The 16,165-nt window shown below is 34.7% G+C and overlaps 1 protein-coding gene across 2 annotated transcripts in view; it reads left to right on the plus strand.

Moving 5' to 3' along the window:
* Positions 1-4,889, plus strand: part of LOC144366766 (estradiol 17-beta-dehydrogenase 11-like) — a 92,566-nt gene extending 87,677 nt beyond the window's left edge. Inside the window, exons 6-7 of one of the 2 annotated variants that reach the window (XR_013425911.1) lie at positions 2,629-2,789; positions 4,643-4,889. Coding sequence is in view for 1 of the 2 variants with exons in the window: in XM_078021571.1 (XP_077877697.1) it covers positions 2,629-2,662 (34 nt within the window). In the remaining variant the exon portion in view is untranslated. Of the gene's footprint in view, positions 1-2,628; positions 4,221-4,642 lie in introns of those variants that run through there. The other variant, XM_078021571.1, reaches the window with a different exon arrangement.
* The last annotated feature ends 11,276 nt before the right edge of the window (positions 4,890-16,165 follow it).

Raw genomic sequence — 16,165 nt, forward strand, 5'->3', positions numbered from 1 at the left:
CTTGTTCAAAGGTTTGGATAAAATCAGCTACACTCTTTTGTTATATACTCCCAAATATTTACTTTAAGGAGGAGTTGATAAACCTGCTGGTTCTAAGTTTAAAATTAGGTCAATTTCACCATTTGGGGCTAACCACCATTCATCACCCTTATCTTCCTAACAGCTAATCTGAAGTAGTTAAGTAGTTATATATTGGCATTCCCCTTTTTAACCAATGCAGCAAGCTGTAAATGTAGCGTTGCAAAACCGGGAAGAAATTGTGCAATACTTCTTACTGGCTTTGGGGTGGAAATTATTCTCAGTTCAAAATAAAGAGCCTTCAATTCATTTTCATGCAATTAGTGCATTCTTTCCTGAGCAGTCCCAGGACATAACAGAATATATATAATGAGCTATGCTATGTATGCAAAGAAAGCAGTCTTTTTGCTGCTATTAGAGCAAAACACCTGAAATTGTGTTCATGTGTAGTACAAGCCTTGTTCAATTTCCTAGGAGACTCTGTCAGTTGCTGTTTTGTATCAGTAGCTTTTATGATATAACGTGAATAATATAATGCTTGTTGGTAGCAGTGGTAGCATTTCTAACAATCATTCTATCATGCCTTAGTCCAGCCTCTCATGTGCTCTGGGCATATTTAAACTTGCTTTCAAAAGCTCTTTCATTTTTTTTACTGAGAGCAATTCACTCAAACCTCCTCCCTCTTATTCACAATCACCTCTTCATTGTTGCTTTCCGTGTTGATTTGCAGTGAATGAAAAACTGCGTTGGTGTTATTGAAGTCTGTATTTTTATGGAAAAGTAGCTGCACTGGCTATATAGAAAAAGGGGAGGATAAGAAAAGAAGGTAGATTGATTTTCTATGCGAGGCATAATTCTTTGAAAGTAGACAGTAGACAATATGAAAGTGGATAGAATAGAAAATAAATAAGGGTATTTTTTTCATCATAAAATATTTCTCTATGCCAAGCAATGTACTGTGTACTGGGGAGACAAATAAACATAGTCCTTGATCTCAGAAAATTGACATTCTAGTTGGAAGAGCTCAAAACTGCATCTTCCTTTACAATTCTTGTCAAATCAGTCTCCCCCCCCCGCCCCACCCATTCTAGATTTTTATCATATTAGCTTGGACATTTACCACTTCATTCTTCGATCAACAGAATTCTTCCCTTCTGGGTCATTCAGTCTAGTAAATCCCCCTGTTGATCCTTCCTGGATTGATTCTTTCTTCTAATTCATTTTATTGCATGACTATCCTGTTCAAAAGATTCAAGAGTTAATACTGTTAGAATAAAGTTTTAATTCTTTTTTTTTTAAAGAGAGAGAGAGAGATTTTTTAATATTTATTTTTTAGTTTTCGGCGGACACAACATCTTTGTTGGTATGTGGTGCTGAGGATTGAACCTGGGCCGCACGCATGCCAGGCAAGCGCACTACCGCTTGAGCCACGTCCCCAGCCCAAGTTTTAATTCTTAATCTCGCCTCAACCTCAATAAGACTAAAACCAGATACCATGCTGCTCAATTTAGTCTGCAGCAATTTCCCCACCAACACTAAGTTAAACTCCACAGCAAATAATTCCCTATATACAAGATATATTTGCAATATGACTTCCTTGGATTATACTGTTTCCTGTGTTCAGAATGCTCTCTGTTAAAATCCCACCTATTTAAGGTCAAGTTCATAAATTGCTTCTTCCATAAAGCCTATCTGAAATCCCTTCAGCTGAAACTGCTGTCTCTCTCATGCGAATGCTCTAAGTTTCTTCTTTGTATCACTTCTATGGCGCCAGTCAAATATTCCTTTGTATTGTTATGCTCATTTCTTCCTCCCTTACAAGCATATAAAAAAACCCACAAAGCCTTTGGCATGTGTCTTATATATATTGAGCACTTAGTAAATATTTGTGAGGTGTGAATGAAATATAATGAGAGGAACAAGTAAGTGTACAGGATTTGAGAACAAATGTGTAGGTGGAAATAAAAGTCATGGAAACCTTGGTAAAAATGAAAGACATGGGGCTGACATTTCACCTACAGAAAGCAATTTTATTCATAATAATATCTTGATTTATAGTCTCCTGATAAGGAACTTTCGATTTCTTACATAAACATTTTGTTCATTTAAAATAATTGTGAAAATTCCAGGAGAGAAATGAAATCAGAATATCTAAACCAAAACTTTTTCAACAATTTTTATGCTTTTATGTATCAGTTAAAAATGAAAAAATATTTTTAAAGTAGCAGTATTATTTGTACCCAATTAAATGATCAGATTTATGTGCTGAAATATCTATTCTTTTTTTTTCCTCTCTCTCTCTCATTTGTCCTCTATTTTTGGTAACTAGGCCCATATTAGGAGTGAAGTAACTTTTCTGACTGCTTGATACATCTAACCTACCTATTTCTGGCTTTCATAGATTTGAGGTGAATAGCCTTTGGGTCACTGAAAGATGTTGGAGGTATGATGTGTTGGAAGTATGGTGTTTTGGAAAATGAAACACAAGGAAAGAAGAGGAAAATTCCTGAAAGTGTTAGTAGAACAGGATTTGCCTCCCTCAAAGACTTGATTCAAAGCCTCTTTGCTTCTCCTTTTCTTTATAGTCTTTCTCTCTTTTTCTCCTTTAAGATATAGCAGAAGATTGAAAAGGAATGCAAAGTAGACCACAGAAAGATGATAAGGAGCAGTTATGTAAAACTGGGATGAAGCAATGCTGAGACACCACCACATGAATCCCATTCTCCCACTCCCTACTCTGAGGTGGAAAAAGTCTGTGTGATCCCATACAGGTATGAAGCCTTGAAGAGAGACCCCTTGCCCTCTTTCACTACCACTTTAAGGAGATGAGATAGGCAAATATGCGTTAAGTTGTATTTAGGCCTCAAGTCCTGAAAAGCGTGCATTTCCGGTAGGGCAAGACAGTCTCAGGGAGAAATTTTTCAAGTGTACAAGGTCAAACTACTCTGGAAAGTAACACAATAAAGTATTTGCCTAGGCTTGTGGAACAATCTGCATTCATTCACACCAGAGATGATGGGGGAGGTTCAAGGGCTTCCCACACTGGAAACTGTGCTTAAAGATTTGGCATCCTGAGAACTTATCCAGATTAGCGGGAGGAAGTCTAACCCTACAAATGTGCTGCTGTGAGAATTCTTCATACACATGGCACTCCTGTTGAGAGTGTAGCTGGCTGCACGTGTGACAGCCAGATGGCCTACATGTTCACTCAGGACATGAGGTGGTAGAGACAGGAGAGAAGATAGGTCTGCCTTCCTACTGCGTACTGACTTCACATTAGTGAGATCAAACTTATCTATACAGGAATTTGCTTTTAATAGCTCAGAGCATCATGTATTTTATTGTTGAAATCCAGAGTATATTATTTTTAAATTATATATACCCTCATCTCTCCCTTTTCTCAAAAGAAACAAATCCATGTTAAGATGAACTACCAGATTTAAATCCCAACATTTTTATTACTTTGTAATGATTTTAAAAGTGAAGATAGGATACAAATCTTAAATGCATAAGTGAAATATTTCTTAACACTATGGTAGACTACAAAAATGCTCTCAAACATAAATCTTCTTTCTAAAAGCTAGCACTTCAATTGATTCAAAATATAATTGATCGAAAATTTAAAAAGGAATACAGAGTTGAGGCACAGGAAGATCTTCAAGGTTCTTCTGAATCACTATTGATAAAACTGTATTTAGCCTTTTGAAAGCCAACAAAAGGAAATAATGCACAATGAAAAAAATAAATAGATGTAGCATTTTTATGTAGCAAAAATAATTAACAGTATTCAATGCTTTGGCCCGGGAATAGATAAGATTTAGCTTGCCTAGAATACTTGTTTCCTCTCCCATCCTCATCTTTGACAGCTAATCATTTCCTGCATTAACATTTTTTTTTAGGTTTTTTTTTTTGAGAGAGAGAGAGAATTTTTTAATATTTACTTTTCAGTTATCGGCAGACACAACATCTTTGTTTGTATGTGGTGCTGAGGATAGAACCTGGGCCGCACGCATGCCAGGCGAGCGTGCTACCACTTGAGCCACATCCCCAGCCCCTGCATTAACATTTTAAATTTGGACTGAGGATGTAGCTCAAATCACTTGCCTAGCCTGCATGAGTCCCTGGGTTTGATACCCCTACACTCCACCCAATACCACCAAAAAATAATACAAAATTAATAAAAAAATTTCTGAACTCCTTCACTTGGCCTCTCTCATTACATTCCTATCCACACTCCAAATGTAGCTCCAACTACTTCCTTACATGAAAGCTCTGTCCAAAGTAAACTACTCTATTCATGGTTTCTTGAACACAAATTCACATTCTTTCTAGTTTCATAATTTTCCCCTTTTACTTCATTAAAAAGGTTGTCCCCTTTCTTGAATATGTAGTTTAACTGCTACCTCTTCATGAAGCCTTTCCTAACCATCTCCTCACTAAAAGATTTGTACACGTTCAGATCCTCCTGGAACATTTTCTTCCCTGATCTCCTCGAACAAGTTTTGTCTGTACTACAATTTGCTAATCACTTTGTTCCTCCTTCTGTTCATTTGATATACTGTATATATTTACTGTATGAGCCTCTATTCAAGTCAGATATAACATACACTATTTTTATCCCCAGAAACTACAACCAAAAAGAACTCAATAAATACTGTTGCTGATAAAAAGTAACATGCAAGCTGGTAGTAGTGGCTCACCCCTATAATCCAAGTGACTCAGGAGGAAGAGGCAGGAAGATCACAAGTTCATGGCCAGTCTGGGCAATGTTGCAAGACTCTGTCTTAAATTTAAAAAAAGATCTTTTCTTTTTTTCTGATTTAAGGAAGAATATAAACATCTTTCATGATTAAATATGATTTTTAGCTCTAGTATGTTTGTAGGTGTATTAATTCGTTTTTTTGTTACTGTAATGAAATACCTGAGGCAGACTACTTATTTTAAAAAGAGGTTTATTGGGGTAGGGGTGTAGTTCAGCTATAGAACATATAGTCGGCATTCATGAGGCCCTATGTTCCATTCCTAACACCAAAGAAATAAAAAGAAAAGAGGTTTATTAAGCCCACAATTATGGAGGCTGAAAGTCTAAAGTCAGGTACCATTGATTTGACCTCTGGTAAAGGCCTAACTATGGATAGCATCATGGCATGAGCACCTGTGAGGGAGAAATCACTTTAGCAGAGGGAAACTGGTATCCCATAATCTCTTCCAAGGGCAGAGATTTTTATATACTGATAATCTTTTATTTTTTTCTATTGATATGATGAATTACATTGATTATTTTTCTAATAGAAAACCAACTTCACATTCTTATAAACCTAGGTCCCACCACTTAAGGTCCACACTACTTCCCAACATCACTGTACTAAGGTCCAAGCCTTGGGCATTTACAGGACATGCTAAAATTATATCCAAACCACAGCAATATCTTTTATCAGGTTGAGGATGTTATTCTCTACTTTTAATTTGCTGAATTTTTAAAATTATCAATAGATCTTAAATTATTTTCAAATGCTTTTTTATAAACTGATGATCTTTTATTTTTTCTATTGATATGATAAATTACATTGATAGCTTTTCTAATAGCAAACCAACATTCTTGTAATAAATCCCACTTGGTTATGATCTAAGTAATTCACTGTTAAACATGAAAAACTACACTATGATTTTAAAACATCTGAAGGAAACCTCTAACATGAAAGATAAGATCAAAATAAACAGAAAAAAAATAAAGGAACTTGGGGTAAACAATACAATAAGCAGAGAAAACATTTAAGAATATTGATGCCTTCAAAGAGATGACAAGATACTGCACATAAAGAAAGATAATTTTTATTTATTTAGGTACGTAATTTTATGTATGGATATATTTATTTGATACTGGGGATTGAACGGGGTGCTCTACCGGCTGAGCTATAGTCCTCAGCCCTTTTTTATTTTTATTTATTTTTTTTTGAGATAGAGTCTCACTAAGTTGCTGGCTGGCCTTAAATTTTCAATCCTCCTGCCTCAACCTCCCAAGTTGCTAGGATTATAGCAACTCCACCTGGTTAACACTGTATACTTTTTAAAGAAACACCAGAAAGAGCTGCTATGATTTTAAAACTCAGGACATAAAAACTCAATGGTGGCAACCTGGAAAGCTGAGGCAGGAGAATCTTAACTTCAAGGCCAGCCTAGGCAACTTAAGTGAGACCCTGTCTTAAAATAAAATACAATAAAGTTCCGGTATGTAGCTCAGCAGAAAAACACCTCTGGGAGGAGGAGGAGGAGGTGGAGGAGGAAGGAAGAAGAAGATTTTAATAGGGTGGGGGAAAAAAACTTCGCAGAAAAAAAAAGAGGGAAAAGACAAAAAGAAGACAATTAGCAGGAGAGGAAAAAAAAAGAAAGAAAGAAAATTAAAGTTTAAGCATCTTATTAATAGTAGCTCCTCAAAGAAATTTTGAGGTTGGGCTGGGGCCTCAGGAAGGGAAATTAGTGCAGTTATATTACAAGAACAGTAATTATATTCCTAAATCAAAAGGCCTGAATTTTCACTGCCCACTGAAATGATTTTAAAAGACATATATATATATATATATATATATATATATATATATGATATTACGTGCAATTTCTGAGCATTGTAGACAAAGAGCCTAAATCCTCCACTGAGGAAAATATTTTACATATTAAAAACTCAAACTAGAATGGCAAAATTTTCAACGGTAACTCTGAATCTGAACGTCAAAAGACAATAGAGCAATGCTTTTAATATTTTGAAGGAAAATAATTTCCAACACTATATTTAGAATAAGCATATTTTTATACATTCAATAGGTTTACTGGAAATTGTATTCCATGAAAATAAGGAAACAAAGTAGAAGAGACATAAGATCCAGAAATAAGGGACCAAACACACCCTAAGGATAGGGAGATCCCCAGGATAATGGTACAAAGAAATTCCAAGATTGAGGGAGATGTAGAAGGACACAGGCAGCCAGGGCAAGATGGTGAATGAGGAAGTCAGAGGCAGATCCAGACCAAAGGAGCATAGAGAGGGTCTTCCAATGAGGTCAGCTTCCCCAGTGACAAAAGTGCTTGTGTATCCAAGCCGGGGACCCAGACAGCCACATCTGTACTTATGCTCCTAAGGAGGAGATCTGAGAGAAAAACTAAAATGCACATGTGGACATGGGGAACACCAATGAACAGTAGTGAGGAGACCAGGGGCAGAGATAAGGGAAGGAGGAAATTCCAGAGACCATAAAAAGAACAAGCCAAAATTTCCAGGGTCCGGAGTCTCCAGTTTTCTGGTCTTCAGAGAAGTCTGTCTCTGTCACTTTTGCAATAAACTGCTGCTTGCTTGCTGTCTCTGTGTCCTGTTCAGTTCTTTGCTGAATGGAGACAACAAACCCAAGATGCCTAGATGGGCACATGATGAGATCTGTCAGGCCTGTAAAGTAACAAACCCATATTGGAACAGGAGACTGCAAAGTTCTAGTAAAAATATCCCTGCAGGGGAAAAATTGTTTGCCAACTGTACCCAATCTTATTGAAAGAATATTTACATTTCTGGTAGACAATTTGAGGAGATTTAGGTATATAGAAAACTAAACAAGCCAACAAAAGGGGGCAATTATTTACTTTAGGAGGAAAAGAATAGCATGAGAAAATTACTGCTGGATCATAATCATTATAAAGATTGAATACTGACACAAACAGAAATCATAATAATTGCATTAGGAAAATGAGAAGGATATTATTAATAAAACAAAGAGCTTAAGAATTTAAAATAGTGTGTTATTGTGAAAATATTTAAAGACTACATACTACACATCAGGAAGTAAGTGGATCGCAAATACCATTTAACCTGGTATTGGCTCTATAAGGTAGGTTTTGATATTAATTCCAATTTCCTGATGAGAGAGCAAAATTACAGAAAACTGAATCAACTTCCCCAAGATCGGAGGTTTTCAACTGGAGGTGATTTTATTTACTACCCCATCTCCCTAGCTTAGCAACATCCAGAGATCTTTAAAATTGTTACCAGCTGGGGTGGGGGTGCTTCTAACTTTTAGCAGACAGAAACCAGGGACTCTGCTAAACTATCTACCACACATAAGACAGCTTTCTATATGCATTTGACAGCTTTCTACAACAATGAATTATAGGGCACAAAATATCAATTGTGCTGCAGTTAAGAAACAATACCTAAAAATAAAAAGGAATGGCGAGTGACCCAGCAGATTTAAATCCTAACAGCTCTTGACAACTTTACTCTGCCACCTTTCAATAGCAGTTTAAACTTAAGTGCAGTGGCACAGGCCTTAATCCTAGCTTCTCAGGAGGCTGAGGTGAGAGGATTGAGTCCAAGGCCAGCCTGGGAAATTTACCCCCACTCCCACCCCAACCCTATCTCAAACAAAACTAAACTAAATCAAAAGTGGTTTAAGAATACTATTTAGATGGGTGCATATGCATGCCTATGATCCCAGCTACTTGGGAGATTGGGACAGAAGGATCACAAGTTTGAACTCAGCCTGAGAAACTTACAGAAATCCTATATCAAATAAATACATAAATAAAATTTTAAAAAGGGCTGGGGTTGTGGCTCAGTGATAGATTACCCTGGGTTTAACCACTGGTACTGGGGGTGGGGGGAGATGCAATTTAGAAATAGACAGTAAATATCAGAAGAAAGAGCTTAAAGAATTGGAAGTGATTGCCTTTACCCTGGTAGGGGGAATAAAAAACAATGTACTATTACTGTATTTTGTGGTTTCTGTTGTTTCTGCTGTTCTCTTAAAAGACCTGACGAAGAACTAATTGAGTTACATACAACATGTTTCTTTTTAAAAGTTAAAATAATGGTAAACACTGATATGATAGACTATTTTTAGCTTAATCACCATGTCCTATTTTAAGAGTATTTTTAAAAATGTAATTTGTAAGAGTTATCTCTCAATAAATCTTTATAATGAATGCAGAGATGGGGAAAAAAAGCTCATGGAAAAGATAATATACAAAAAGAAAAAACGTTTGTCTTGATTGACATCTTGCATGTCAAGTTCCAACTTGCAACATAATGAAGCATTTCAGACAGAAAATCCAGAAGATCCAGATTTGTTATGGAAAGCTATTCAGACCTTATAAGCAAACAAAAAATAGCTTTACAAGATAATGATAGATTACCAACTCTATCATTACATATATAGAAACATTCACATTAGAGGAACAATGAAGCTGTTTTTTTTTTTTAACCCTGAAAGCAAGTAAAATAAGGATGATACTTTTTTACTCTTAATAAATTATTTTAAATTCATAGATACAATTTTTAAAAATTCATATAAAAAATACAAATCTAGTTTAGAAATGCACCTTCAACCTCAATATCTTCTACCACCAACAGGATATTCAGCAAAGAATAGAAAGAGAGAGACCAAATTTATACCGCTGCTACAACAATACATTGAATCCGCAGGTTATCTCACCTTTCACATTCAGACAAAGCAAAAGCCAACTGCAGGAATCTTCCCCATCTCTGTTTCTTACCCCTCATCTTAGTTTTCTTAGGTGTCCTCTCGTGTTTAAATTTCTCTATGAATTCTCTTAATTTCTGACTAGGTCATCTCACATGTTTTAAAAAGCTAAAAGATATCAAAATGTATACAGTAGGAGTTCTTGCACCTGCTACTGTTCACATTCACTGCATTCTTCCTAGTTCCCTATAAATAACCATTTTTTAAGAAATATTTATTTTTTAATTCTAGTTGGACACAATATCTTTTCCTTATTTTTATGTGGTGCTGAGAACTGAACCCAGTGCCTCACGCATGCTAGGCAAGCGCACTACCACTTGAGCCACATCCCCATCCCATAAGTAACCATTTTTAAAAATAAGATCTTCTTGGGGTTAGGATTGTGGCTCAAAGGAAGAGCACTCACCTAGTATGCATGAGGCACTGGGTTCAATCCTCAGCACCACATAAAAATAAAATAAAAGTGTTGTGTCCACCTACAACTAAAAAAAAAATGTTTTAAAAAAATAACAACTTCTTGATGTTCCTTTATATAAATGTAAGAAATACATTTCATAAAATATATATATTCATATTTTCCATATACTCTTCTATATCTTGTTTTATTTCATATAATGTTTTGGAATAAATTTTAATACACTAGCTGAAGTCTTACCATCTTAGAATTATTAATCATTTAATCATCAAAATATTGCCTATAATAATAGTCATTTAACAGATTTTTACAGTTTCTCAGTTCATACTGAGGAAAAAATATTTTAAAAATCAGGCATATATTTTCTATGTTTTTTAGGATTCTTAAAAAGTTACTAATTAAGTCAACCTAAAGAAAATTTATAGTTTAACAAGTAGTAATTTTGAGTATTGGAGACAAATATTCAACAATATCTCAAAATGTCCTTTGTATAAAAGTAAAAAGGTGTTAATTTCACTCAACTTTGTTATTTTTTCCATAACTTGTTAGTAGTAATTAAGTAAATTTTAAATAATATTAAGCTTTAGCAAAGATTTTTATATTGCATTTATATATATATATGCTTATGTATAAACCTGATATAGTCAAAGATCATAAAATAAATGCTAAAAGACTACTTAATAATACTAAAAAAATCAAGTTGTTTTTTTTTTTAGCAAGATTTTAATAGAAGCCAAGGTGCTTAGGATTGTGTAGGTAATGTAACCCTTTCCATACCCCCTGCAACATGAACAACCCAGAGGGAAACTTATTTGAGTAGAGCTCAGAATATGGGATTTGGTACAGGAGAGAAAGAAAAATGCAGCACATGACAACCATATATCAATATAATCCAGGAATATCCTTTGACCTAGGGCTTCTCAGTGAAGCTGATTTGTCCTAGAACTGTGAAATCAAAGGCAGATAGGAATTTTTCTGTGGTTTTGCTATGGTAAATGGTCTTTGAATGAATGGTCTTATGCCCTAATTCAAATTACTATTATTTGGGGGGTACATATTAAAAAAGTTGGCCCTTTTACATTTCAAGAGAGAAAGGAAATTTCTGTGTCTTCTATGGATTCAACTCACTTCCCAGAACACAAGGAGAAGAACCAGCAATCAATCAATTTAAGGCATAAAGGCATAACCTTATCTGAAATAAAATCTATAGAAAAAATAAAATAGCATCTTCATGCCAAAAACAGGAAGAGGAAATATTTACACATGTGTAAAATAATTAGAAGGAATTTATTATTTATTGAAAAACAACCATAAACAAAGTAAGAAAGTAAAGAACTCCCCTTTTAACCTGCTAAAAGTTGATAAATAATATGTAATTAAAATATGGTAAAAAATTCAGTCAAATATTAATTATATCATCTCTCAAATAAAGAAAATTAATCAAGATTCTTCCATGAAAATTATGTATGCTCACAAGCATGAAAATAAAAACCAAAGAAAAATGGTAAGCATTTTAGTAAAACTCAGTTGACAATGTTTCAGTCACACCAAATATTCCCGGTGGATGTTCGTTTGCTCTGAACAAATTTGTTATGTTCATTCTTGTTCAGTTTTGCAGAACCAAGGTATCTTTCTTGGAGTAGTTCATCATTATATGTTTGTATGTGCATTTTGGTGAAGATGAAGTATAAGAACTCTAAATTCTTTATATACAACTTCTATCCATGCATCTTTGAACAGAATCTATTGTGGTTTTTTGTTTGTTTGTTTGTTTTTTTGTTTTTGTTTTGTTTTGTTTTTTTGGTACTAAGGATTGACTGCAGGAGCACTTTACCGCTGAGCTACATTGCCAGCCTTCTTTATCTTTTTAAAATTTTTTTGTCTTTACTGAGGTGACATATGAATCAAGTGGTTTGGACAATTGATGTCCAAATAGAAATTTATTTATTTATTGTGGTGCTGGAGATCAAACTCATAGCTTCACACATGCTATCAAGTACCCTACCACTGAGCTACACCCCCAACCCAGGAATTCATTTTTGTTAAAATATCATTTATTATTAGTTGCCAAGAGTAATAGGAATTCTCAGCTGCTTCAAAGTGAATTGATAAACATTTTCCTTTCTTTATTTCTATTTAAAAATTTTTTTTGCCTCAAGAACACATGAAATATTTTACCATTTATCATCTATAAAATGAAAATAATAATAAATTTAAAATTCATCTAGAAAAGAATAGAAAAGCTAAAACTACTCTTAGATATTTTTTAATATTTGCTTTTTTTTAGTTTTCGGTGGACATAACATCTTTGTTTGTATGTGGTGCTGAGGATCAAACCCGGGCTGCACACATGCCAGGTGAGCGCTCAACCGCTTGAGCCACATCTCCAGCCCTACCTTTAGATCTTTTAAAGTAGTAAACAGTTCCCTTTGGGAGGAAGTTATTTAAAAGTCCGAGGCACATTTTCTAATGCATTTTTGTTTACTTTGTCAGAAATACAGAACGAAATTTGTATTATTTTCAAGGACTGAATACCATATTCTTAGGATCAATACATGCTTTTCAGAGAAAAATAAAACCCAAAATACAAAATATAAAATCAAAATATAAAACCCAAAATCAAGCAAGGATTTTTGCATATGTCATGGAAATACAAATTGAAAACTTTAGTTTTACAAACAATATCTGAAATCTAATAAAATAATATCAAATAACTACTTTTATAGGTTCTGTCTTCACTCTCATAACACATTTCTTGTGCCTTAATGAGATTACATTTTACATAGATTAATATATTAATTAGGATGAGACTAAAATAATTGTCTGTGTCATCTAAAAGAACACACCTATACAAATTACATTGGTTGAGAAGAGAGTCAGTGGCCTGACACTGACGACTGTCAAACAGAAATTGAGAGCTAAACTGATAGGCCCTGAAAGACTAGTAATTTGATAGGAAACTTTGTATGGTACTGAAAAATCAATGATACTTTATATAAAATGTAATCTCTTTATAAGATTTTTGAATTTTAATTTATAATTGTATATTTATATTACTGTGTTTACAGTCTGAACATGACTATATCACATTGAGATGATATAAATAAAATCATTATCTTATGAAAATATTATTGAATTATTCAAATTCCAAATAATTTATTTAGAATTGAAATCACACACATAAGATCTTATTTGTTTACATACAGATTCATGGAAAAACTTAATGTCTAAATAATCTACCTAGGGCTGGGGATGTGGCTCAAGCGGTAGCACGCTCGCCTGGCATGCGTGCGGCCCGGGTCCGATCCTCAGCACCACATACCAACAAAGATGTTGTGTCCTCCGAGAACTAAAAAATAAATATTAAAAACTCTCTCTCTCTCTCTCTCTCTCACTCTTTAAAATAAATAAATAAATAAATAAATAAATAAATAACCTACCTACCTATTTACCTACCCTCACTACCTACTGAAGATTAACTCAGCATGTAGTTATATCCACACTATAGATATTAAAATAGCTGAGACTGATTACTGTCTAAATAAACCAATAGCTGTTTCCAATCCCTGTTTCCCATGCCTGCCTCCACTAAAGGCTAGAAAATCTAAGTACTTGATTCCTTGCTCTTCTTGCAATCAGAAATGGTCATATAATCTGAAACACATGAGGGTGAAAGAGCATTGGAGAGAAGTGTTTTCCTGAAAGTTTTAAATTTTCTATATACAAAAAGGAACAGCCAAGGGTAGTCCTTGGCTGTTCAAAGCGGTTTGGATGCCTGGAATTACAGCAGTCTTTTTTTAATTGCAAGAGAAAGGCAGGGAGAATCGCAGTGAAGCTGGCTCAGACATTGTTGAGCTACTGTACGCACTGTTACTGTCTCTTGTCCTTGCCCTTCCCTTCTCTCCAAGAATAAAGAGATGAACCAACAAACTCACAAAGACTAAGATTTGCTGAATACTTATGACATGCAAGATATTGTACTAAGCATTATATGCAGAAAATTTTCAAAATTAATAGCTCTATTAAATAACATCCACTTAATCAAACCATTAACCAATGTTCTCCATTTCTTGTATAACCACCCAAAATAATGCCTGTGGTCTCTGATTTGTTTATAAATGGTCCATATTATAATATGCCTACATATGTATGTTTCTCCAGCTAAGTTATCACTACAGAGAGCCTTTCATTCCTTCCTTCAGTAACATCAATGCCTACTATGCAACAGGAACTGTTCTGGGATGGTCAACAAACAGACAAAACTCCTGTTCTTATGAAACTTATGTAAAAAGCAATTGTTTTTAGTGAGAGTTCCAAATTGTTAAGGAGTTATTCCTGCTAACGTAAATAGATAATTTAATTTTTATATGATTTACTAAACCTAAGTAAAAAAGAGATTTTCCCTGGTAAAAATGAAATCAAAGAGAGGGGATATAGGTTCAGTTGGTAGAGTGCTTGCCTCACATGCACATATCCCTGGGTTCAAACCCCATCATCACACACACACACACACACACACACACACACACACACACACAATACTTAAGAAAGTTTAAAGTGACAATTTTATGTTATATGTATTTTACCACAATTTAAAAAATAATAAAGTTAGATGCTGCGAAAAGACAAGTTACTGCCATAAATTACTATGGGAAAGAGACCTGGAATATATTACGCAAATATAGAAGTATTCTAAATTAATATTGTTTCATAAGTGTTTTTAAGTTTTACATTTCTTTTAACAAAAACTAAAATAGAATGCATATGGGAACAGTTTGTTTTAAAAAAGACAACTTAGATCTCTCAACAGCACATCTATGGTCAAAGGGACTTGGCCCAGCATCAAAAGATTGGCTAATGAATGTAATGATAGGTTTCTAGTACAAATAAAATGCTTAAGTTATTTATGTATAATGTTTTATAGTTCTTTGTTTTCACTGAATAACTATGCATCCTAACAGCTTCAGCTTTCTAAGACAAATTTCTTCTCATATTGTTATCAAATGTAGCAGGTTCTGCACTTCCCCCTTTTATATGAGTATAATAAGTCTGGATTGGGTTCCAAAATGATAACTAGTCTCTATATGTAAGATCATTTTCCTTGAAGTTTTCCATTAGACATTATGGAGGGAAATGTAAAAATTAAGGCAATCAACTTAATTTTTTTTAACTGAAGAGATGTTTAGTTTTATTAAAAATTCCAGCTCCACCTGACAAAGCCTTTCATGATCAACTTTCTTGCCTAGCAACTTACTCACATCACAGTGTACAATCACCACTTTAAAAGAGAACATAACCTAGAAAGCTTAACTTCTGTCTTGGCCTCCATTTGATGGAATACTTAAAAACAACAACAAAAAAATCATGATTAGCAGCCATGAACCAAAAGACAAGTCCACTGGGTCAGATTTAGATGACAGTATATTCATATTAAATTGCTTACAGTATGTTCTAACATAGCTAAGTTTCAAAAAGCAGAAGGGTTATGATTATTTGCCATACTCCCTTCAACCAAATTCAATAGGCAGTTACATAACTTGCCAGGACAAGTAGTAGAAATGAGTCAGACAGGACCAACCCTAATAAAAATTGTAAATTACGCAGTTTGACTTCAGTGCCACACCTCTTTAGTACCACATATACTTCCCTGATCTCCTCCCTTGGTATCATCAGCCCTAAGGGTCACCCACATACCACAGATTTCTCTTCTTCCTGCCACCAAATTTCTCTCCATCCCCCCAACTTTCTCTCTCTCTCTCTCTCTCTCTCTCTCTCTCTCTCTCTCTCTCTCTCTCTCTCTCTTTCTCTCTTCTCTCTCTCTCTCTCTCTCTCTCTCTCTCTCTCTCTCTCTCTCTCTCTCTCTCTCACACACACACACACACACACACACACACACACGAAACTAGCTTCCCCTCTTTTCTCCTTTCTCTTCTTTAATTAGAATTTGCTGCTTCAGTATCTTTCTCCCTCAGGCTCCCTCAGGGTTTAAAGTGACAACTAGCTAATCTGATAAACCAATCTCGTTAGTAACTGAATGTGAGAATTTCTGACTAAAGAATTTAAGTAAGGAAAAGATTTTGGTTCAGGAAGAGCCTTGAAGAACAAACAAACCAAGTAGGAATATATGATTGCACTTAGAGTAATGTGCAACCAGTCCTAATTCCATCAACCCTGTTAGTTTGGGGCCAGTGAGGGGCAACTGGAAGAGTGA

Source organism: Ictidomys tridecemlineatus, chromosome 9 (genome assembly GCF_052094955.1).
Source record: "Ictidomys tridecemlineatus isolate mIctTri1 chromosome 9, mIctTri1.hap1, whole genome shotgun sequence".
In the NCBI taxonomy this organism is placed as follows: Eukaryota; Metazoa; Chordata; class Mammalia; order Rodentia; family Sciuridae; genus Ictidomys; species Ictidomys tridecemlineatus.